The sequence below is a fragment of the Passer domesticus genome, chromosome 3 (genome assembly GCF_036417665.1).
Source record: "Passer domesticus isolate bPasDom1 chromosome 3, bPasDom1.hap1, whole genome shotgun sequence".
NCBI classification, from domain to species: domain Eukaryota; kingdom Metazoa; phylum Chordata; class Aves; order Passeriformes; family Passeridae; genus Passer; species Passer domesticus.
In genome coordinates this window covers 7,785,078-7,809,591 of record NC_087476.1, presented here as the reverse complement: position 1 = coordinate 7,809,591, position 24,514 = coordinate 7,785,078, and the positions used below count along the sequence as shown (strand labels likewise).

The 24,514-nt window shown below is 42.2% G+C and overlaps 2 protein-coding genes across 6 annotated transcripts in view; both read left to right on the top strand.

Annotated features, from left to right (window-relative positions):
* Window positions 1-1,824: 1,824 nt before the first annotated feature.
* UBXN2A (UBX domain protein 2A) lies at window positions 1,825-22,521 on the top strand. Of its 4 annotated transcripts, XM_064411789.1 has the most exons (8): window positions 3,692-3,730; window positions 6,859-6,947; window positions 7,444-7,497; window positions 8,912-9,047; window positions 10,853-10,962; window positions 12,547-12,687; window positions 17,429-17,593; window positions 20,413-22,521. In XM_064411789.1, the coding sequence occupies exons 3-8, from the start codon at window positions 7,457-7,459 to the stop codon at window positions 20,699-20,701; spliced, it is 882 nt and encodes a 293-aa protein (XP_064267859.1). In that variant the 5' UTR covers window positions 3,692-3,730; window positions 6,859-6,947; window positions 7,444-7,456; the 3' UTR covers window positions 20,702-22,521. The 4 variants fall into 4 exon arrangements, with proteins under 4 accessions (XP_064267862.1, XP_064267860.1, XP_064267859.1 ...); XM_064411792.1 differs by lacking the exons at window positions 3,692-3,730; window positions 6,859-6,947 and adding an exon at window positions 1,825-1,978; XM_064411790.1 differs by lacking the exon at window positions 6,859-6,947 and having other exon boundaries at window positions 3,644-3,730.
* Window positions 22,522-24,351: 1,830 nt separating this feature from the next.
* MFSD2B (MFSD2 lysolipid transporter B, sphingolipid) overlaps window positions 24,352-24,514 on the top strand; it is a 39,236-nt gene continuing 39,073 nt past the window's right edge. For both annotated transcript variants that reach the window (XM_064411784.1, XM_064411782.1), the window contains exon 1: window positions 24,352-24,448. In XM_064411784.1, coding sequence (XP_064267854.1) covers window positions 24,407-24,448 — 42 coding nt within the window. In that variant the 5' untranslated portion in view covers window positions 24,352-24,406. The remainder of the gene's footprint in view (window positions 24,449-24,514) is intronic.

Genomic DNA, 24,514 nt, shown 5'->3' with positions numbered 1-24,514 from the left:
TAAACACTTAATGTCCAGCACACCTATCTGAAGATTGTTTTCCACACTAGATAACATCCATGCAACTTGAAGAGGGATCAGAGAGTAGGTTTCTTAGATAACATTAAAAGAGAGTGGTAAAACTTCCCTCCTAATATTTCAAAATTATCTTGCCATCACATCTGGCCATTAGCTTCCATAATATTTTTCCTGTTGAGCTAAGGTCACAGTAGATAGTTTTTCTAATAATAATAATAATTGTGTGAAACTCATGGGCTGATGATATTGCAGCCAGGCATCTGCAGGGTCTGTTTTTCACTATCATTCAGGCTGTAAATTACTTCCATCTTGGACAAAAGTGGCAAATCATCTCACTTTGGTGCTTATGATCATTAATCATATGAAAGTAGCACCGCCAGCCTGTTACTATGCTGGGTGATGTATAGCTTTGTAGTAAAAACCAGACTCTGTCCTAAAATGCTCACAATAAAAGTAGGCATTTATGAACACGTGTGTAGATAAGCTTCAGCACCACACAAATGCATAATGGCTTGATTAGGATCACATGGCAAGCTCATCAAAAACATTATTGGTTCATAAATCTCTCTAGTCCTCACACACAAACTTAGGTTTCGAAGTGTGTTTTTTTGTTCCTGGTCCAAGAACAAGCTCATAAAATACACCACTATGTCATCGTTGTAGTTTCACTTAAAAGCGTCTTTGAGAATTCACGATACATTATTTCCAAATGTGTGTTATCTGGTACAAACAGTTGCTCAGGCTGCCTTGAATTTTTCATTGGCTTATGCATTTCACACTAACTTTAAAATTGAAGCTATATTCAATTTTCTTGTGTATTTACAGTCCAAGGGTCCAGCAATGTGTGGTTACTTCTTTCAATGCATGGGGATAATACCCTTGTCATGAATGCTGATTCACCCATGAAACAATGACTTGCTTTTCCAGTGCATAGCTGACTTCCTAGAAACATCAGTTCCTTAAGCTACTCCCCTCTGTGTGGCAGCCTAGAAGGTTTAACATTACTTCAAGGACCACTCATCCTATGCAGAGGAACGTGTTGTTTTAGTCAGTGGAATTGCCATTTACAGGGTAACCAGACCCTGTTCTTGTATTTATTTTGCAGTCCCAGTTCCCTCACAGTGTGCTCCTACTCTGTGTGCACACACTTACAAAAGGCTTCAGGCAACAGCTCCTCTCCCAAGTTAAGGTCAATCAATACGGCTGATGTTTAATTATAGGTAGCTGACAGTGTCCTCTGGCATAGTCTAACCTTGTTAAATATAAGGTTTAAAAATATCCCTTCAAAATTAATTTCTGCTTGTTTTTAGATGCCATGTGTGTGCTGGTTCTTCTGTGACCTTGACAGGTCTGGCAGTGACAGCTAAAACCCTGCTTTACTTTGTCAACACCGAGATTCACTCCTACATTATAAAACAAGTCTGGGGGTTGTCACTGTCTTCCACGCCACTGCATCTGATCTCTCCTGACAAAGGGGCATGAGATGCTTGTATTCATCTCATGAATACCCTGTTAGAGGTTTTTCAGCAGACACAGCCTGGGCTGTTTTCTTCTATTCACCACACGGTAAGAAAAGGACCATTTGCTTCTGTTCATCTAGTGTACTGCCAGAGAATAAGCTGTATTAAATGCACAGAGTCTAAAAGGATTTTAGTGATGTCTTGATTGTAACAACACTCTAACTTGAAAATTTCCAGCTTTAAAGAAAATATTTTTACATTATATAAGAGTTGCGGATCTTTTTGAAGATTTTTGTTACTCCTATGCTTTGTCAACAGTTTGACTCCTAAGGGAGGACAGCACTACTTAGAAGAGCTTTTAAGAAACCAAATTCACTAGGACACTGATTCCTATTGTAGTAGGTCAGCATGTCTCCAGCTGTACTCTGATTTCCAGTAATAGACCTAATCTTCTAAATCAGTAAGTGATTGCAGCCAGGACACCTGCACCATTACACCAGGTAAGTCCAACCTCACCTCCTTCTATGCTTACCTTTGGGTCTGTCAAATTGTTGCTGAAAGTGCCCTCAGGAAAGGGTTAAGCATATTAATGAACTTGTGTGTTTAATGAAATGGAGATAGTGTACTTAAAATATTGAAATAAAATTTAAAACAGTCCAGCACTGCAAAACAACTTTCTGACGTCTGAAGTTAGGGTTTTGTAAATTCCTTGACTTTTCTACAGTCATGATATCTGTGGTTTAAGTTCTAAATATATAAAACCTGTTTAATAGAATCAGTAACACTTGTAACAAAGAAGTACCTTCTATTCTAAAATGTCAAAGTATTTCAAACATTAAACAAAACCAGGGAGAATAGAATCTCTGCAGTCCGTGTTTTGAAATATAAGACTCCAAGTATTTTAACCGAAACAAAAGGCAAATTTCTTACTATCTTCCCTGAAGATTCATAAGTAGGAGCTCTAATTAGATCTCATCCAGTTAAAACTTAGCAATTAATCCAAACTGCCTTCAAAAGGATCAGTGCATTGTGACGTGCATTATAAAGAGAAAGAAATTATAGCTGTCAAGTGTCAGGTTTTACTTCTGTTACTCACCCATCACTGAACTTTAAGACTAAGCATCTTATTTTAATATTTCTGAACAATGTGCTTTTAATTGTTGTGATTAAGGGATTGCAGAAACGTGTCCCACGTGAAGACGACACTCAATGAAGTATTACCTCTGCTTTTACATTTACCTTTGATCGCACTTGTAAATTCGCGGTGGATTAATTAGTGTGAATTAGATAGTTGTGGCTGTTCAGTTTGGGTTAATTCTAAATGTTTTACAGTGCATCGCTAATCATTGGAGGGGAAAAAAACCCAACCCTTATTGAACAGCCTGCAGGTGCAAGGGATGCGTTCACTGCTCGGTGTGTGTTTCTAGGGGCTGGCAGCTTTTCCGCGGTGTTGGCCTTGGATACTTGCAAAGCTCCCGGCACCACCACGGGACCTCCTCGTCCCGCAGAGAGCGGCTTCTCCAAGGCCCAACACAGCGCAGCGAACTCGGCTCAGTCCTCCTTCCCTCCCCGAGGATCCCATCCCATCTTCCCGTTTGCTTCACCCTCGGGAGCTCTGCTTCCCAGACAGCGCGCCGCTCTTTTGTGCTCGGTGCGAGGCCTCGGCTGAGCTCCTTTTCACATGTGGCAGCACTCGCCCGTAATTAGCGCTCGCCGCACAATGAGCCCTTGCCGCTCTCCGGAGGGCTCGGCGTGCGGCTGCTCCCGCCGGGGCCGGGCAGGTGCCCAAACACAGGCACCACTCCCCACTGTTGTAGATGCTGCGGACTGACAGAGGGACACGCAGACTGTCCTTTGTTCCGCAGTCGGGACAGAGCTGCCTTCGCAGTCTCAGGCTGGGCAGGGATGTTTATCTCTGCTGTGCCAGGTCCTGCCTGGGCAGCGCCGCAGCGGCGCGGGGGTTCGGGCTCGTAAAGGCGGCCCGCGCCGAGCCGCAAGCGCCCCAGCCCTCGCCCCTCCCCGGAGGACAGGACAGGACAATGCAGCGCAGGGCAATCCCCGGGGAAGCCGCGTTTCCCCCGGCGCAGCGGGTGCGGATCCTCACGGACACCCCTTGCTCCCCCCGCGGTACCGGGGCGGAGCTCTGCCCGCCCCGCCCGGCGCCGCCGCGCCTGCGCCGCTCAAGGCGGGACACCGAGGAGTTCGCGGCGGGCGGTCGGTCGGTGCCGGGCTGGGCGCTGCGGGACGGGCGGGTGAGTTCTCTGCGGGGACAGGCTGGGCAGGGGCAGCGCGTTCCGCAGAGCCGGCGCTCCCTCGGCTCCTGCCGGCGCTCGGACTTTGCCCGCGGCCGTCCCGGGGCGGGCGGGCTGAGCCTCCCCGCTGCCTCCGCCCTGCGGCTTCGCCCTGCTCCGAGTCGGCCGCGTCCCGCAGCAGGAGCGACCCTCGGGGGGCCCGGCCTGGCCCCTCCCGGGGCTCCCTGGGCGTTCCGCCTCCGCGTCGGTACCGTGGTGTTGCCTCATCGCCTAAAAATACCTTCTGGCGGGCTGGTTTGGCAGCGGCGGGAGGCGCGGAGCCTGTGCCCGGCCTGGCTCTCGGGGTGCGGGTGAGTTCAGGTGTCGCAGCCGCGGGGTTGTCCCAAAATAGGTTCTTTGACCTGCTGTGCATGAGGCTAATCCACACACAGAGGCGAAGTACTTGATTTATTTGCGGTTCTGAGCAGAAAGAAGGGCTGGGTGGTAAATCCACAAAGCCAGCACGACTATCAAAACTTCTCACTCTTTATACATGTTAACAAACACAGACGCTAATGTTCACTGGCTACAAGTTTGCATAGTTCTCTTATTAGTGAGTATTCTGTCTTTATTGGTTTAATTATTCCCTTGCTTCTCATGCTAGGCTGCGTGCTCGGTCTTTCTCTTCTTTTAGGTAGATGGTTTTCTTGAGTTGGTGTTCTGTAAGTTGCTCCTCACGATTTTCCCCTGCTGGAATTACCTTTTACCCACTTGGAAGTGATTTCAGCACAGTTGCTGAGCTGGCTTTATTAGTTTCTTCCTTATCATGGAAGTTCTGCCCAGTGTCCCTGTGGCCTGTAAATTGTGCATTCTTTGTGTCCACCATCAGTGGTATATCCTTCTTCCCAAGCTTTGTTTAGCCTCCCCTTTACATCTGAGATTGTTGAAGCATGTCAAGTCCTAAACCTTAACAAGGCAATTCTACAGACAAGTAATGTATCTTTCTAACACCTGGACATCAAGGTTGGGGACAGGTTTCTTTCTGAGTGCACAGCTCCTTTAGCCAGCTGGAGAGGAAGCGTGAATGCTGTGGTTTGTACCTGAGCACATCAGTCACGTTCAGGCCATTAGGTTTGATGCTCATCTCACTGTTAATTTGTACTTGCCATTTCTCTGTAGCCTCCCATCTCTCTGTGGCACAGTACAGTGCAATTTTCAGCTGTAATTTCTGTGCTGTGCAGGGACAGGCTGTGCTGTGCAGCTCTCAACTGGAGAATTTGTTCTGCCAAAGTTAGTAAGGGGTTAGCAGGCTTTCAGGGGAGGGGCTACATGTGCTTCTGTGGCTATTTCTGCCCTTCACAGCGAGGAAATCCTCACAGATAGTTTCTGGTTTGTTTCTCTTGTGTTAAAATAACTGGAAATGTGGGCTCAAAAGTATTGACCATAAAATTATTTGCCAGAAAAAACATGCTTATTGAGGGCTGCCTATTTGGAAACCCTGGCTGTGAAAGGCCACTGCTGGGTCAGTGGCTCATTCTCATGAGGCTGGAAACCTCTAGGGCTGTGTGGGAGTGGTAAGGAGTATCCTAACCCCAATTCATAAATGTAGCTATGGTGAGCTGCTGGCATTTGCAGCTTCTTCCTCTGTTTTAAATTTAGTTTCCGGAGGAGGTAGTTCGGTTCTGAGGTACTTTTTGCCACTGACGCAAAAATTACGTACCAAAATTCTTAACATTTTAAACAGCAGCTAGGGATGTCTGTCAGAAGTTGGTGGGAGGAGGTGGTTTGTGCTGGCTGGGTTGACATGCTGAGCTAAAGTGCTTGCAGTGCATTCTGATGGCTATGTTCTAACAGCTTTTGGCTATAATAAACATCAATACGCTGTATAAGATGATTCTTCACCTAGAGAGATTAACACAAACATTTCTTCGAAGTGTAATTGCTGTTGTACTTTAGAAGGAACAGCAGCTTTCACAGCTGACCAGTTTTGAATACTATTCATGCACATTTGAGGCCAGCCTAATGTAGCCAAAGAGCTAATTTGAAGAGCTGCTTCATTGTGTCTGTTGCTTTTTAACAGCTCTGATGACAAGTCACAGAGGATCAACAAAAGCAGATGGCAGGAGGTGGCTCTTGTTGCTTTGGGGAGTAGCCTACTGCAGTGAAAGATTAGAAGATAAGCACATTAACACAAACCACAAAGAATTACTTTGGGCTAAACACAAAAAAACCCTACATGCTAGAGTGCTAAAACTGAATTTCAGAGAAGTTTGAAAAAATTACACTTTTTCATCATTCCAGTTTCACTCTGCTCACTTGATACTGAGAGGTCTTTTTTTTTCCCAAGTGCAGTACAGAGTTCCAAGAGCAACAAACAGATATGAATATAACATCATGTACCAGCACAGGCTTGCCTGATAGATGTAGGGCTCTGGCAGAACATTTGTGGGGGGGAAAAAAGACCATATCTTGTGTGACATGTCAGAGGTGTGCATAATAAGTTTTGACTTAATACACAACAGCGCCAGGTAAATTTAATGTTGACTGTTGTAGGGTTTTTTTTTTAAGGATTATATATTTTTCTACAGAATGTATCTCACATGGATTTTAAGTTTCAAGTTGAAAGAATACCAGTATTCAAGTACCAAGGAGCATGAATTAGTGCTGCATGTGATGGGGTTTTTTGTTTTTTAATTTTTTTTTATTTGTGCTGCAGTGGATATTGTTTTTCCCTAAACTCCACATCTTGTTAAATTAGATCTCAAAATCACGTAAAATTCATATTAGTGGTGTTGTGCATACTGCTTTGTTCAGGAGTGTGATGGCTGTCACTGCTTGGTTTGATGCTCTGTAAAAGCCACACACAATGTCATAACTTAGTCCTGAACTGCCAGGAGCAGACCATCATCTGTGTAACCAGTGGTTGTCAGGGATAACTCTCTGAATGCAGTTGCAAATGAAAATTTCTGTTTTCCTGTGGGTTTTTCCAATTTTAGAGTGATTTTATTTTTAAGGGTGTTTTTGGGAGTTTCTGGCTTTAAGTGACTTACTGTAACTTTCTTCAGAGCGTTTAAAAGTGACTGTAATGAGATCAGTGTGGGATTCTTCATTTCTTTTGACTCAGCAGACTAATTCTGTATCATATTTAGTACTTACAAATCCAGGATTTTCATGCCAGCTGACACTGGGCCAGAAATGATAATTCACAGTTTCTGAGTTGCTGCAACAATGTCTTGAGGTAAGGTAGGCAGGGTAACCTGACAAATCTTGCTCCTTTAAGTAATGCACAGTTAAGGTGAAGGTCACTCAAATGCCTGCAGTGGCAGTGCAGTTTTTCTGCAACCATCTCATAATGCTGTGTAAAATCAGAGGAGTTTAAACCATGCCATCAGGAAAGGATTGTGATTTTTTTTTTCCTCCCTTTACAGAAGTATGGGCATGTATTTTCACATCACACTGGTGTTATTGTGAAATGTATTTTGTACATTTATGAAAAAGTAACCTTGCTCCTGAACGTCTGGAACAGATGTGTGGTTCATGTGTCATTAAATTAGAAACTGCAGGAAAACAAAGAACCATCTGGAGACTTGGTGGGGGGCAAGGTTGAGGTTTCTGGTTAAATGTATTATCAACACAGGAAAAAATATAAAGAGTGCTTCAGCTGCAAAAGGAGGCAAAGTGTGATAGGCATTTTGTTTTCGTTGAGTTTTAAACCATTTTCTTTTTGTAATTAGGGGAAGCACCAGAATGAAAGACATGGACAATATCAAAACTGTAAAGAAAGAATGGTAGGTTCTCCCCATTCTTTGTCTTCCTTTCCCACTGCTGTTTGTGTGTCCTGTCATTACTTTTTCAGACTTTGTGTTAAATTCTAAACCACAGTATTTTTACCGTATTCATCTGTTCCACATATACGGAAAGTTAAAAAAAAATCCTGTTGTTTTGCTGAAAGATTTTTCATATACCTGAAATGTTTCCGAGATGCAAGAAGCTGTGTACATATTTTAATTTTAAATAGTAAGGCAGCCTTTCAAATTGCTAACTCACTGTGCAGCTCTGCATCTGATGTGGAGGTGTTTGCTTTTCCAGTTCTGTTTCTGAGGTAAAGCATAGTGAATACTTACATTGATGCTTCAAGTTTCTTTTGTTCTATTACAAAACTAAAACGCGGACAGCATACTTTTGAAATTTCTTCTTTAAAGTTATTGAGGTTTTCTTTTGTTCAAGATGTTAATCTCCAGGGATTCTTAGTGTTGCATAGGTGCATTGCAAACAATTCAATTTTATGCAAATGTATCTAATTAGCATTCCAGTAAGTATTGCTGCTCTTGAATTCAGTGCAGAGTTTTGTGGAAAATTGGATAATTTTTCAAGAGCTGGGATTTTTATTTTCTGAATTGCTTAAAATATACTTTTCTGAATCTCCCATAGGAGTAACTCCTGCAATGTTTACAAAAAGCTGCATAATCTTCTTACTATGCAAAGAACCTATACTGAGATAATCATTCAGTTGCATATTTCTGCATTTTGATTGGTGAAAATCTAATAAACAGCTGTCACATATACAATGTTCTATCAAAAGATGTGGTTGATGCATCTTTTTTAATACCCTGGCAGTCTCCATCCGCAGTGTGAAGACTTCCATTGTATTTTTTCAGTGTGCTCCAGTGGTGTTGAATTACTTGAGTTTCCCTAATGCACACTCCAAAACAATAATGGTGGTTCTGGGATGGTACTAGGACCAGGGAAGTTCAAGTTGGGGTTGATGAGTAAATCCTAGGACAATTTTCTTGTATTTTTTTTTAAACTTACAGCAAAGGAACCATATAACAGAATGCTTTAAGGAAAGCCTTTCATTGGTGTGCAGCTAGGTGTATGATGGTTAGAAGTGTGAATAATTTAACTTGCATTCCTGGCTCTGATACCAAGTTTAGAAGCTTTGCATAGATTAGTTCATCTTTTTGATGGTGTTCTTTAGCTTGTGCTTTTGAAGTGCAAATTGTAGCAGTTAGAAATTGGTAAGAAGTTTATAGAAAAGGCGCAATGCAAAGTTGACCTGATGTTTTGTACTCAATAAACTGAGTAAGCTGGGTGTAGGGGAATGTGCCTTCTATACTTCTTGGTACTGAGATTCTGAGGTACCTACTTGTCTTCTAATATGTCCTCTGAGGAGTCATTTTTGCTTCTGTCTTTGTTCTGCAGGGTGTGTAAATCAGGAACTGATGATCAGATTGTGAATGGTACAGAACAAAACTGTGACTACTTTGTAGATAACCTTTTTGAAGAAGCTCAGAAGGTTGGTGCTATGTGTGTGCCCCCAACTACAGTCAAGAACCAGGTAGGCAGTGAAGAACAAAATAGTTATGTTTGTTATAACAGAACTCCAGGACTATTCTGGAAAACAGATACTGGAAGTCCAGCAGCCTTTTCCAGCACATCAGTAAAAAAATGCACACAGAATTCAGAAAGCTACAGGAGCAGCCTCCCATCTCCCAGGCAGCCAGGCCTTTGCTGCTGGGCTTTTGGCTCTCACTGCTTTGTAGTCGGTTTAGAGTCATTCTAGAACTGATGCTGGCATTGGTAGTGCACTTATGATTTATTAGGAAGGAGAGCGAGGTGAGCAGGAGTTCAAGGAATGACAAGTACTGTTACATAAGAAGTTATTTAAGGAGCTGCAGCCTTTTTATGCAGAGGCATAGCCCAAATATTTTTCATTTGGTCTTATTCATATAATTATGGTTGTAGTGGGATGTTCAGTGTGGGTTTGTATCTCAGTGATTCTGTCCTTTTTGTGTTTTTCTGTTACTCATCAGTGACTGGTAAGGGGAGGGAGAAAAGGCCATGTAGAACAAAGATGACAAGAAGAAATTTGGAGTGGGCATTGCTAGAAATTATGTTCGTAGATCCTTAATTGACCCTGGAAGAAATGAAATGTCAGGAGCAATATCTTAAATTGCAGTCCTGAAATAGTGTTCCATGGCATTGGTTTTGTCAATGCTTAAATGGGAAGTTGGTGTGGAATAATTAGTCCGTGTTAAATTTGCATTCTGGCTCACTGTAGAGGAGCCTTCCCAAAATTAGAACTCTTTCCATATGCATTGGTGCCATGAGACACAAGAGTTTTTGATGGAATATAATCTTGCTGAGTGCTGTCTACTTCTTTTGACAGATCACCCAATGGAAAGACAAGGAATTCTATTCAGCAGTTTGCACTTGCTGTTTATTTATGTAGCAATCACCTAACAAGTCAAACTGGGGAAAAAAAAAAAAACCCCACAAACTTGTCAGGTGCTATCAAGCCTCATTCAAACTAATTTTCAGCTGAGGTGAATTGTGTATTTGTGGCCTCATCTGTGGCCAAGTATCTGCCAAGACAATGTTATTGCAGGGATCAGACCTCGATAACCAAATGCTGCCTTAAATGGCATGGTGCATTAATATGAAAATATAATTTCAAATATCCATCTTACAGTTGGAGAGATTTCAGCAAACATTGCAATGGCTACAAGTTGGAGTAGTGGATGATTTCTGGCAAAGTTAAGGAATTACTGAGAATTTATTTTTTCATTCCCCTAACCACCAAGGTTTTGAATACACCCATGAATTCCAGGCTAACATAAGTATATGATTGTCTGAAAGCAAATTTTCTGATACTTGCTTCATTTCCTGAGTGAAAGGCTTCTGCATGCATCATCTCAATGCCTTTACTTTGAGAAAATCCTCCTGAATGATTGGAACAAGGCTTTACCCTAATAAATCCCCAGCTGGACTATTCTGGCACTTGGTGTTCCAACACCAGACATGTATGCTCTCAAATTAGCTCTTGAAGAGTTGCAGCTGGCTGGGATAGTCCAACTCTTTTTTTTTTTCTTCTCTGCTGAATTGAAGGAGTGTTCTTGATCTAGGAAGCCAAAATGATCGGGGGAAGGTTTGTTTATAACCCTGATTGACACAAGATACTTGGAAATGTCACTTACCCCTTGCAGTTGCTGTGCCTGTTGGCATGGGGCCAAGGCAGATTACAGTAAGCCTGCTCTCAGTATTTTTAGTCCATGAAGTGGATGATTTATAATCACAGGGTATGTGTGTATACCAAGCTTCTTTTTCATCAGTGTTATAATGAGAATTGTTCTTACTCTGTAGGTTGATGTAATCATTAAACTTTGGAAAAATGGGTTTACGGTAAATGACGGCGAACTTCGGGGCTATGCTGATGTTGCAAACCAGCAATTCTTGGAGTCCATTAAAAAGGGGTAAGTGAGTTTTGTGTTCTTAACCAGCCTGAGTTAATGTGCTTTGGGTAGCACTTAGCTTATGCTCTAAATTTTTTACGTGGCTTTGCTGCACTGCAGTGTCCCTGTAGGAGCACAGGCCCTGCCAGTCTCGTTCCTGCAGTGCTAATGGCTGTTGGAACATCAACAGGTTTAACACAGCTCTCAGTGGCAGTAGTTGTACAGTTGCTGATGAATAGATAAAAGCCAGTGTTGGCAGGGGGCACAGCAGGTGCACGATGAAATAAAGAATAAATCAGTGTCCAATAAGAGCTACAGATCAAATGGTATTTTGACTAATGAACTCAATGCACAAGGGGTTGAGCATTTCTGGTTTTATGGTCTTCTTTGTTTTCTTTTTGTTGATGAAAAGCCTTAAATGGGCACAGATGTTCTGTGTAGCATCAAGCAACTCTTGATCAGTCTTAAATTTCTGACATTTTTCCAAGTGCAAACTTGCTGTTGTGTATATCTAGCAACCTTGCACAAATACCTGTGTTAATAGCCATCTTACATTTTTCCCTGTATTAAAAGTTTACATGCTGTCCTGATTTTTGCTACTGTTTGCAATTGTTGTTTTGAAAAAGGAGTTTGACCATACTAACCAGTGTTATTTTGAGCTTTTAATTTGTAGTCTGTTTCCTCACCCCATACAAATGGAGAGGAGAATATTCTTTTTTGGATTATGTAATTTAATACCTCCTTATCAAGCATGTGAAATTACTAAGTCATTATATTTTTCTTTTCCATATTTTGCTAGGGCACCAAAAATACTAATTTTACACTGTTTCTCCTGTGTGTCTGTCACCTGTTAGTTGTAATAGCAATTAACTGCACTGTTTAAAGCCCTTTGTGTGCATTCATCAAAAGTTTGCCACTTTTTATTTGCCATCTTCACTGTTTGCCTGTGAAGATGCTAATTATGAGATGATTTCTGCATAATCATTGATGGTGGTGAAGTGTTTAGTACAGCCCCTGTGCCAGCTGAGCCCCACCACCCAAAATTGTACTGTCTGCCTCAGAGCTCAGAGACAAAGGCATTGTTGTATTCTGCTTCATGCAATTAAAGCATTACCAAGGTGATGTTACTGCACTAAAGAGGGAAGCTGTTAGTGATGATTTAATTTTTAGAAGCTGATATCTGTGTTTGTCATTAAATACATTGTGTCTAAACTCAATTCTTCCTCTTTAAAAGCCTTTTTCTTTTTTTTTTCCTATGGAGATAAAATAATTGAACCCTTTGCAGCAGTGTTTGGCAACACTGAACTTCCTGCACACGATGTGTTTGGAGTGGTAACTGCTGAGTAAATTTGAACATCATTCAACAATTTGCATCATAGGTTTTTTTTTAATTATATACTTTCTAGTTAATTTGCTGTTCAGGAACTTGAAGTTATTTGTATGCTATGCACTTAACCTAGCTCTTAGTAAATACTTGTGAAGTTGTTTTTTAAAAGCATCATACTTGAAGGGCCAAATGTTGAACAGGTATTAATCATTGGTCTATTTTGTATACTGAAAACAATATAATACTCTTTTTTTGACTTTTTTTTTTCTTTTCTTAAGGGAACTGCCTTTTGAACTGCAAAAAGTTTTTGATAAGGAGGAGGTAGAAGTGAAAGTGGAAGATAAAAAGAATAAGGTGTATTTGTCATCGAAAAAGCCAATGTTTCATCCCTTTTCTGGACATGGTTACAGATTAGGAAGGTGAGTAGGCTGATGTGATCTATGATTGAGTAGCTGAAGGGAACTATACCTATGGTGAAGGATCAAAATTCAGGTTGCAAGCAATCTCTGGAGTTTTCTAGTCTAAGCTCCTGCTCAAAGTAGGGTCATCTGTGGAGACAGATGAGGTTACTTAGGCTTTTATCCAATTGGGTCTTGAAATCCCATAAGAGCAGAGGCTGTGCAGCCTTCTTGAGTACTGTACTGTCCCTGTGGGAAAGAATGTTTTCCTTATATCCAGTCTGAATGCCTCTCATTGGAATTTCTGTCCACCATAATGAGCATCACCCCCTCCTGCTGACCCTGCAGGCTGCTTTTATGTGCCCCACTACAACCACCATCTCTTCCACAGGCTGAACAAGCTGCTCTCCTCCAGCATCTGCTGACAGTGTGAGTGCTCCATCCTGCAGGCATCTTGGTGTCTCTCCATGAAGTTTGGGGGATAATTGGCTCCCACAATCCACTGGATGTATTGCTGTGTTGATACAGCCAGGAAGCTCTTGGCTTTCTTTGTTCAAGGTCTCAATATTAACAGAATTGTTTCCAGCTGAAGTGCTGTCACTCTTCTATTCTGTGATTTTTAGAGAAAAGACTCTCATTTTAAGCTGTACTAGCAATTGTTTGAGAAGAGGGGGGAGTATGACAATCCCATAAAGAGAACTGAAGAAGTAAGAGGCTATTTTGCATTCTCTTAAAATTGTTCAGTAATTAATCATGCATGTATTGCAGTAAGGCATTTTAGCATTCTACAGTGATCCGTGTATTTTTTGTAGTTGGAGCGTGTCAGCCACTCATGCCAATGCTAAAACTGGACTTGATTTACAACCAAACAACTATTGTATTTTGGAAGGCTGTTGTAGGGCAACATGCCAGGAGTTCATTTATTTGATCCCTGTGACTTTTGCTTACTCCAGCCACATTATCTGGTTGACATATCCCTGTCATGCAAGACTTGTGTGCCTGTAGAAGCAGGCTTTGGCCTAGGGACCAGGACATGTTCAGTGACCAGGTGGCACTGCTGAGTGACCTGCAGGCTGGAGTCTAAGCTGTGCTGCAGCCTGAGGTGAACAGCTTGTTTCAATTAATTGGGAGGGGTTTGGCTGCTAAGGCCCAGATCTTGTGCTGAGGGAAAGCCTGAGCTGGGCAGGAACAGCTGAGGCAGGGGAAGAAGATAATGTGCAGAGCAAAAGATTGATGAAGGTAAAGGGTGACTGGTTCCAGGCTGACTCAGAGATGCAAGTATCTGTTTTATGAGTTTCATCTGTTTCTGTTGTACAGTCCATTCAGTTGCTCCATGCCTGAGTAAATACAATGAGGAACACCTTCTCTTGACAGATAGGTGAGATGCTGCAGGACTTGCTTTTGATGGCATGGAAATCCTGAGCAAACAGGGATCAAGAACTTAACCTTATTTTATCTACAAGTTAGAGCCATTCATAAAAAAAAACCAAAAAGATCTTCAGTGTGCTGGGGTTCTGCTGGTAACCAGTGCTAAATGCTAGGTTGTTCAGTCACTTGTTGTGCTCTGCCATGCCTACAGCAAGTAATGATCTTGCTTCCCAGTAGGCAAGTTAGGTTTCAGGAACATGCTAATCTGTGAATTTCGGTTCACTGGTTTTGTGCACTGAGACATTCTACAACTTGCTCAGCATTTTTTATTTTTTTCTACTCTTCCTTGTCTATTCTGTGCTGTGCTATCAAAGCCTTTTCCTTAAAAACAAGTAAATATTAGTGCTGATGTTGGAACCACCAGCCATAAGTGTTCCCGCTCCAAAAGGTAGTGCTCACTTTCTGCTGTTAATAAATGTCCATTGCATGAATACACAACACTTGCAGCAGAAAAGCTTTGTGGGGCAGAAACAGAGCTGGCTGAGACCTGGAACAAGTTTTAAGCTATAGAACTCCTTTTCTACAGTTGCATTTGTGTAATTAGTCAGAAATGAGGGAGACAAATGACTGAAGAGTTTACTTTAGCTTATAGCCTAGCTAAACTTCTGCTTAGCAAATAAACTTATAAAATTAATATTGTATATTTTTTTCAAGTGTTCCCAGGTGGAGGGATTTCATAGTGGATGAAGCATTTTAAATTGGTCTATTGACTAGTTCTCAAAACTTTTGTTGGGGGATCTGGAAATAATATATCTGTTGATGTAGCTCAAACAAGCTTGATCCTCTGCCTTTTTGTCTACAGGAGAAATAAGTAAGACGTATCAAAATTTTCCAGTGTGCCTTATGAACCTTTGTAACTAATGAATATACTCTGTTTTATCTGTCATTATCCAGCTGAATTTCATAGTTTAGGATTATGATTAGATTTGCAACCACACTTTTCTATTGAGCTAATCTATGCATCTTTGAGACAGCCTCAGAAACATGTTAATTAAACTATTGACTGAAATCCCTTGTAGCAAAGCAAGCTTGCTCTGTAGCCTCATTAGGCTAAAGCATTGTGTGTCAAGCTGCCTAACCATCAGTCAGGGTAAGGCATGACACCTAACTGCTGGGCTTTTTCTTGCCAGAAAATTGACAGGGTGCTCTTATGTCTCTTTGATCTCTAGTTCACATCTTCTGTTGATAATCTTACAAAAGGAATAAGCCTTAAAAGGCGTTATAGTGCTTCAATCTCAGGTTAATAAGACTTAGATTCTTGGGTATTGGCTTTAGTCAAAGCTCCCACCACTAGATGGCTTTATCTGTCAGTTCTGCAAGAGAAGTTTTTATGTCTAGAAGTGCTTTAAATCTTGGTGAATACAGATGTTCTAACTTTCTCTTAAAGCTTCATTACGTGCTGGCTTCAGTCTCACACACACCTGCTATTGAAAGAATCACCTCCAGTGCCTGCTGCATATGGAGATGTGCCTGTGAGGGAGGTTGGTTTGGGAATGACACCAAAATCTGTGTCCATGCAAGGCAGTTGTTTTTTGCTACAGCTGTGACCGATGTAGCCCAGCCCAGCCTGAGGCAGACACTGCAGCTGAGCCCCTTTGCTGTCCTGGAGGCAGGACACTCACGTGAGTTCTGCAGTGTGTGAGCCAGCACATAAACAGGGAGGCAGCAAGAGCTGGGCACTGCTGCTCTGAAGTATGACTTGTAATTTAATTTATTTTTTTCTCTGCTTGCAAGACTGTTTAACATTCTCTGCTGGTGCTCAAGCTTTTATTTCTGATCTGGAAAGCAATTAAGTTTTATTTCATATTGAGGTCAAGTATGAACAGAAGCTGTTTGTGAGATAGTGAGGCAGGTGGATGCTAGTACATCACCTGTACTATAATCCCAGAATATTTTACAGATGTGCCTCTTGTAATTTATTGGTGCCAAGTCCTTGTGCCCCAGCTGATTTCTGTGTAATGCAGAAAGTTCTGTACCTCTTACCTGTTTCCAGTCACAGTGAACATCTTATTGCTCACTTGAAGATGAGATTTCTTGATTCTCATTCTTTTTGCTGAGTTTCTGTGGAAGATACAAAAAAGTGCCTCTGCTGGTTGATATCCTAGTAGTTGGGGCAGGACTTAAATGGGCAATAAAAGTTTCTGAAATAGCTCTGGCTAAACTTGCACTTAAGGCTCCAGTTTTATTAGCCCGAACATATTAAGTCTTTAGCTAATGATAATTATCTGTGACTTTTCTGCCTTATGAATAAACTAATACAGGTGTAAGAACATAAGAAGGGGGTTTGTCTGCAAAGCAGGCATGTATTATAGCTACAATTGTTACTCTGTGGACATCAGTTACCTACTTTTCTCTCAAGAAACTGTAACTCACCAATTTTCTGTGCAAAGAGGTTTTCTGCAAACTGCCATGTAGTGTTCATGTAGTCTGACCACAGCTGAGCTCAGAGGAGAAATGGTAACTCCTTAAATCACTGCTATTGTTCTGCAAGCAAACATCTGGTTATACTCATGGGAACTGAGAATGTGCCCATTGGATCAGGCCCAGTAAGAACTTAAACTGTGCATGCTGAACAAGCTTAGTCATGAAAGAAGCACTAAGCTCTAGGCATTTCTTCAGCATAAAATTTTTTGCCAGCAGTTTTTTTGTTTATATTTTAAGACTACGCACTGGGACTGAGGTTGATGTATTCTGTTAAGTCATTTTATTAATCTTTGCCCCTGTGGTTTGGTCAGCTGCTGAAAATGCCTTAGTAAAAAAAATCCAACTCCTGTGTGCCTCAGTCTGGATTTTTCACATTAAGTCAATTTTTCTGATAGATGAGTAATTCTTCTAAGCTGAGATAGATGATGCTGGAGTCTAAATCAAGGCTAACAACATTCAGTTAAATTGAATTACTGTAATCACATTACACTGAAAATTAACTTTGAGTATGCAAATTCAATGCTCAACCCCCTTTAAATTTCACCTGTGTGATTAGAGTACAAAAATGCATGAAGAATCCTCAGACAGTTTTGTCTCTTGTATATTCATATTTAATCCTATGATATTTAAAGCTCCTTTCCATCTTATAAAAAATGTTAAACACAAGCAAACTGAAATTTCTAGCATGTTTTAGTCTGTAAGGGAAAATAATGGCATATGTGTAGGAAAAAAAATGAGAGAGAAAGAAAGAAAAGCTGATATTTATGTTTATGTTCTTATATTTGTTAAAATAAAAAGTCATCAGCACACTCTGCTGTGGGGCAGAAAGCTCCAGATGCAGAGGTCTGGGGGAAGTTTGAGCTTGCATGTGAACACAGAAGCCATAACCTCATGTGACTTTTCTTTTCAGTGCTACTCCAAAGATAATCTCTAAAGTGAGAGATGATCATCCAGGACCTGATGATAAAAAACATCTGCCTTTAGTACCCTTGAATGATTTGGAGCCTATCACCAATGTCCAGATCTGGTTAGCTGATGGGGAAAGGATAATTCAGAAATTCAATGTTTCTCACAGGTAGGATTTATTTAACCACTGTCATATATATTTGCATCTGAACTATATGTCTTAATGCCTGTACATTTAAGTCTTTAATTTTTATGACTAATCTACCTCCTCAGTTCACTTAGCATTGGAGTGCTCTTCAGTTGCCTTTGGAAAACCTTTGAAATTTTGAGAACCCTTTTAGCTGACAAGAGAGCAGAAGAGAAATGTGAACTCTTAAAAGTCAGCTCATAACTGAGTGTAAAGGAAAATCTGAGGAAACTGTAGGAATTCTTTTTAGGTTAGTGAAAGTTAAGGTGTACATATTGCTCATTACTAGAAGAAATAGCTTTTAACATGATAGATCTCACACATTGGAACAAATGGCTTAATAAAAAACCTGCTGGTCATTGGGCATGGACAGCACCACATGTGAGGGCTGGGAAAAGGGACTTAGAGTTAAGCCAGAGAAACCTTTGGGGAGAGCTGGAGTTGGTGCACTGGGCAGGGAGGTTCATCCCCTGCATGTCAACATGGACAGAGTAGAATGCACACAGTGTGTTTAATTCTTAATTAATAAAATCTAGGGTTCCCAAAGAGGCTTAGAAATGAAGATAGTGTCAGAAGGTGTCAGTGCAGCACGTGTGCAGGAGCTTTGAGAAAGTGGGATTAACACTTTACCATTAAATTGTAGAGCTACTGTCTTTAGAGACCTTTCTCAAATCTGAATTTGAGAAATTACTGAAGTACTATACAGCCTTGTCATGTGGAAAGGATGTGTTGCCTGTGCTTCTCTGTGAAGCAGTTTAAAGGTATCACAGATTTAATACAAGCCAGGCTGCTGTCAAGATAAACTCTGTGTGTCTGTGGCTGGTCAGAAGGAAAGCTCAGCTGCTGAAGGTTAATGACTGTCATGTTTTTTTTGACTTGTACTAATTTATTACTGTTAGTGGCCTGATATATGAACTGAAACACTGTTGTGATGTACTGTTGAAGGGTAAATTACTATTTTAATTATCAATACTTCATTGAAAGGCTTCATATCTCAATTATTCCATGTCCCACACACTTAAGTATATTTAGAAGCTTTTTGTCTTCATAGTAAATAACCATTTGAACAGTTGCTAAGTACTTTTGAGACAGAAAAAAACATCTGAGATAAGCAGAAAAACAGCTTTACTGGTGTAATGCTCTTTCTGAAGTACTGTGCAATAAATATGCTATCATAACATAGCCTCTTGCCACAAGACCAGCACGTTTGTGCTGGACACAGTACTTGTGTATAACCTGATAAGAACCAGAGGGAAATCCTTTTAGAGTGCATTTCCTTAAGAGTGATGATTGCATACACAGCACTCCTTTCAGTGCACAAGACAGTTATTTGTTAACTAAGGTATAGATTAATAGCATGTAGCACATATGTAGCATATTATCCAGTGTCTGGGTTAATTGATGACTTCTAGCTTTTTGCAGTTAGATTGTGTAGGTGCCACAGTAACTGCTGCCTTAGGTATGAGTTGATTACTGGTGAAAATGGGAGCAGAAGCACAGGAAGCATTGTAGTGTTGCAGTGTGGGGAATTGAGACATGAGAGTGCAGCAGTTAGGAGAGCAGAGCTGTAGGAATAGCAGACAGAGCTGTGTCCTGGGTTGAGTTGTGTCCCCTTACTGTGACAGCTCTTACTGTGTTTGTGTCACCTTGGAGCATCAGGTATGGAGCCTGGGAAGGAACTTACTCACTCAGAAGCAGAGAGATGGTGGCTAATTGCCTCAGTTGCTCTTAGAACCCAATGAAATTTGATATAATGCATGTAGACACCTGTAAATGTCCAACCAAAAAAATCTTGTCCTGCCTGAGGTTTTTTAGGCTCTTGACTTACAAGACCAAGCAGTGTCTCTGTGTTGAGGTCTGTGTGCACAGGAATCAGTTTTTGTTTTGCTGGCTGTGTCTGTTCTGGTGAGTGTGGCTAAGGCATGAAAACTCCTGGGCATCTGTGCTGCTGAAATGTCAGGATGGCATTGCCCCAAGCCAGCCAGCACTTCCTCAGTCAATCCCTAACCATCCATGGTTCAGCTGTTAGCTCAGGTCCTGGACCATTCCCAGGAGACAGTAAACCTCATGGGAGACCCAGTGCATAGGGGAGAGGAAGGATGAATTTAGGAATTTGCCAGCAGCCAGTCTGCCAGCTGGCCTCAGGACTGGAGAATGGACATTGACACTCTGTTAGTTTTATTCATACAGATGTATCTTCTCATCTTAATTTTCTAATTGAGTCGATCCTGATTTTTCCACAGTAAAATTTCTGTCTTGCTCAGTTGTTGCAAGGCTCCTCACACACAGATTGAATCTGTAGTGAATTCACCATGCCCCTGCTTTGGGAGGATGGGACTATATTTAGACCTAGTCAATGTGTCAGCTGTCCAAATAGTTCTTGCAACCCCTTTTTCTTTATTTTTATTATGGTTCTGCTACATGAACCACACACTGGAGGCATCTTTATTCTAGCTCTTGGCTACAGAACCCTCAGGTAAGAGCTCCACCAGCTGGTTAGGAAATGGTAGGTTTGTGTAACTACCATCTGAGCCACAATGGTGCATTTGAGCGCTCAGAATAAGATACTCATGCTTGTCCCCTTGGGACTACTCAGGGCACGCAGACCCTGGTCCTTGCCTGCCAAGTGGATCAGGCATTTCAGGATACCACCTCATCTGTATTGCTCCAGTTCTGTGCTGTCAGGCATCCCGTGCAGTGGTGTTTCATTCCTGTCCCGTGGTGGCTGTGTGTGTTATACACGTGTGTGGGGATTGCCGTGCTGAAACTCTAACGCTGAGCTTTTCTTACTCTCTTCCCAGAATCAGCCATGTCAGAGACTTCATAACAAAGTATCAAGGATCTGAGGGAAGTGTTCCCTTCACGCTGACGACCTCCCTGCCTTTTCGAGAGCTGCAGGATGAGACACTCACACTTGAGGAAGCAAAGTTGCAAAACGCCGTTGTTGTTCAGAGACTTCAGAAAACAACTGAACCTTTCAGACTCTTAGTGATAAAAGCACCTGACAATGACTACAAAAGTGCTGCTACACCTAATGGACAACTCAAGAATGAGCAAAAAAATGCTGTCAATAGTACAAGATCAAATTAGCTTTATAACTGACCAAAAATTATCTGCAGGGTGAACTAGGCAAAACCAAAAATGTAACCAGCAATATGTGGATGCCCTCACATCCTCATGCACTGTGCTCTTAGAGAGCAGAATGGGTGCTGTGCTGTCATCTGCTATAATAGAGGTATTTTCAGCTGAATTGGGTGGTCAGAGCCTGGCTGTATAATGTAGCAGAGGTAGCTGTACAGCAGATCATCCTTAGAATTTCCTTAGGTAAAAAGCTTCTTAGTATTTAATAAGTGGGTCTAGGTGGAACAGTTCTCTGAGACTTAACTACTGATAGCACCTTTTAAGGAAAAATAGTATTTATTTTTGCACTTTGGACTAAAGTGAAACATTTCACTTACATTGTAGTGTAAACTGCTGCAGTTTGCATTCTTCTCACAGTAACTCTTTGACAACCTATACTGCAAGCAAGCTCACAAATGAACTCTACCTTGAAAATCTTCAGGTTGTAACTTTTGTCACAAGATCTGCAGTGTAATAATGTTTTGTCAAGTCTTCACATGGTGGTAGGTGCATGTGTGAGAAGATACAAACGAGATAGTTTGGTGCATACTGCATATGAAGTGCCTCAAAGTAAGCTCTGAAGGAATTGTTCTTATCAATGGTTGAAGTGATTTCTTCTTCTTTTGGGCTGCTATGGGTGTCTTGCAGGTCAGGTGATGTTAAACTACCTAGCTCATTGGCATAGGGACCCACTTGTAGCTTTGTCACACAGAAACTTCAGTTTTTTTGGCTATGACCAAGCAGGAGTAGTAGTAAAGAGGAACACAGTTGTTTTTGTACTGTTTATCTGCCTCTGTCCTGAACTGCTCTGCTGATGGAGACACTAAATGCATGTGATCAAGTTTCAAAGCTGTTGAAAATCCTTACTTGAAAACTGATGTTTTTCTCTCCATTTTGCCCCATTTCCATCCAAATATTTTATTTTGCTGTTCATGTACTTGAGGCATAAAGTTTGTAGGCAACTATTCTGTGTTTTGCTAAAAGAGAAAACAACAGAAAGACTTAATATTTTGTATTGTGCTTACTAAGCCTGCGGGTTTGTGAATGGAACTAAAATCTCCAGGTAAGACACATCCCAGGATCTTCAGCAAGTCCTGACTCCTCTCTGCTACCTCTGCCAAAGGATGGTTGTTGGGGTTGTACTTCTTTTGTGTGAAAGTTGGGTTTGGGTTTTCCTGGTTTTGTTCTAAATAGAAAATTACTTCATTGGAGCAACTTGTAGTCTAAAAAGTAGTGAGACTTCAGACTAGGGATGTACTCTCCTTCATTCCCAGGGATGTAAAACTGGTTTGCTTCAGCATCTTTCATGGTGTGTTGGGAATGAAAGTCAACTGGGCAAATACCTATTTAGTGTCCTCAGAAAACAAATCTCTGGAAACTATGCCTTTAAACACTTTCCAGTGCTATAAACTTGCTGTGCTACTGTGCCATTCAGGTTTATGTAGCAAGTGGTACAATTAAGTTTTCTTTGCTTTTGCACCGACTCCCATATGGAAAACAAAAATATATGTGCAGACAAATACATTAGTAAAATTGAAAAGACAAACCACCTACAGACACAGCTCCAATCCTCAGTACCCAGGGCTTCCTGAACAGGGAATTTTATTAATCAGTGCTTTCAAATTTGTCTTAATATAAAACCTAGTATCAGAAAAGCACATGTGGTTGATTGTGAGTTCAGTTGTTCTATCTAAAAGGTGCATGAAATGTTGAAAGTAACAGTGTACTACTATTCATGCATTTGCAGCACAAAAATTTGAAGAAATAAATAGTGTAAGCTTGAAATTGAATTGGGGAGTGCAAAATTCTGAAGTGGGTAAATTTTGCTTGCTGTCCATTGGACGAGCAGTAAGTTTTATATTTCAGCATTGATTCATGTCTGCTACCAGCATTTTAAGAGATTGGCCAGTTAGGTGCTTTACTAAAACCAGCTGTCTGACTGCAGCTTTGGTGTACTTGAGTGTGCATTTGCAGTTTAAAAGTGTCATGGTCTTAATTACAAAATGAGAGAAAATCTTTGAAAAGTCTGAAGTGATGCTGGCTGCATTGATCCCATGCTAGATTAGAAAGTGCCTTTAAATAAAGGCAACGAACTGTGATTGAATAACTTATTTCCTAATTTGGAGAAAATCTTTGGAATGAATAGAAGACTTTCCTAAATCTAATTGGTTTTTCTTTAGCTGCCTGTAGTGTCTGTAGACAGCAATTGTGCATTGGTCAAACAGCATAACTGGCTTGATCAGTGCTGGAACTTGTGAAACACACACATGCCATCAGTTATTCATTGTTTCTTCACAAGCCTTTGCTATTTTGAGTAAAGTCTGTGCCTGAAGATATTTTACAGCAAAACTGAAACAGCTAAAAGAAGAACAACGAAAGGAAATGTTTTCTGTAGTTTTCCCTTTTTGAAGAAACATGCAAATGCAGGAAGAAAGTGTTTAATGTGTTATGAAGACAGTGTGTAAAGACAAAACAACCTAAAGGTTGAATTTTAATATTAGATGCATACCTTGGCCTGTACCAAGCTAAATACAATCTGTATCTTTTTTTGAACCTCATCTGGCATCAGCCTCTAGAGACCCCCTTCAGAGAGTTTTCAATAAGCTGTGTTAAGGCCACAATCTCAGGTTTTTGTTAAAGGTCTGGTTTTTAGAAAATTCTTTAATGCCTTGTTCAGAATTTTGCAAATATGCTGCAATTATCCTTACCAAACGAGGCTGCACAGGATTTTAATGTCAGTACTTCATGGCATGGTTTGCAGTGCCTGCCCAGTACCCACCAGGTGCCCGTGTCAGGAGCAGAGCCCTTTGAATCAGTCACACCAAAAAGCCTGGGTCTAGAGATTGATTCGTCATCATCTCCCCAGGCCAAGCAGGTCACAAGTCCTGTTGGCTTCGTTAAACCCTCTTGTCTTAGGCTACCTCACTGTTGAAAGGATTCGTACTTCAAAATGCAATTTGTATTTCCTCTGATGCAGGGCATGCGTGCAAGAGCACTTTCCCAGGGGCAGGGTGGTGGTGAACTCGTGTATCCTAGATAAGAGCGTTGGCTCGGGGGCAGCAGAATCACAGAATCAATGAGGTTGCAAAAGACCTCTGAGATCATCGCGTCCGACTTGGGGCCGATCACCACCTTGCAACCGGACCATGGCACCGAGTGCCGCATCCAGTCTTTCCTTGAACAGCTCCGGGCCCGGTGCCTCCACCGCCTCCCGGGGCAGCCCCTGGCCGTCTCTCACCACCCTAAGGGCAGAATTAGCAGCCGCTGTCCCCGCAGCTGTCCCGGCTCAAGGGCGGCTGTTGTGTGATGACAGCGCTGCTGTCCCTGCACGGCGGCAAACCGCGCATCCCTTCAGGGGGCAGAGGGGCCGGATGAAAACACCCCCGGGCCCCTCCACCCCCGTGCCCGCTCCTTGAGCCCCGCACGCTGTGGAGCTGTGCCCGCCGGGAGCTGCCCCGCTCCTCTCCCCGCGGAGAGGCCGGGGAGGGACCGAGGGCGCGGCGTGTGGGGGCGCGGCGTGTGGGGGATCCCCGTCCCGGGCCGTGAGGGCAGCGCCGGCGCCTTCGCCGCTGCAGGGCGCTGGCAGAGGGCGGCGAGGACACCGCCCGCTGTCCCTCGGCTCCGCCGCCCCGCCCCGGGCGCGCAGGTGTCGCACGGTGGGATGTCCGCGGTGCCATGGCGGGGGCTGCGAGGGACACCCCGGCGGGCGAGCAGGAGGTAGGGGCTGCGAGGGGCAGGGCGGCGGTCGGGGGGCTTGGGGAGCCCTCGGACAAGCCCTGGGTG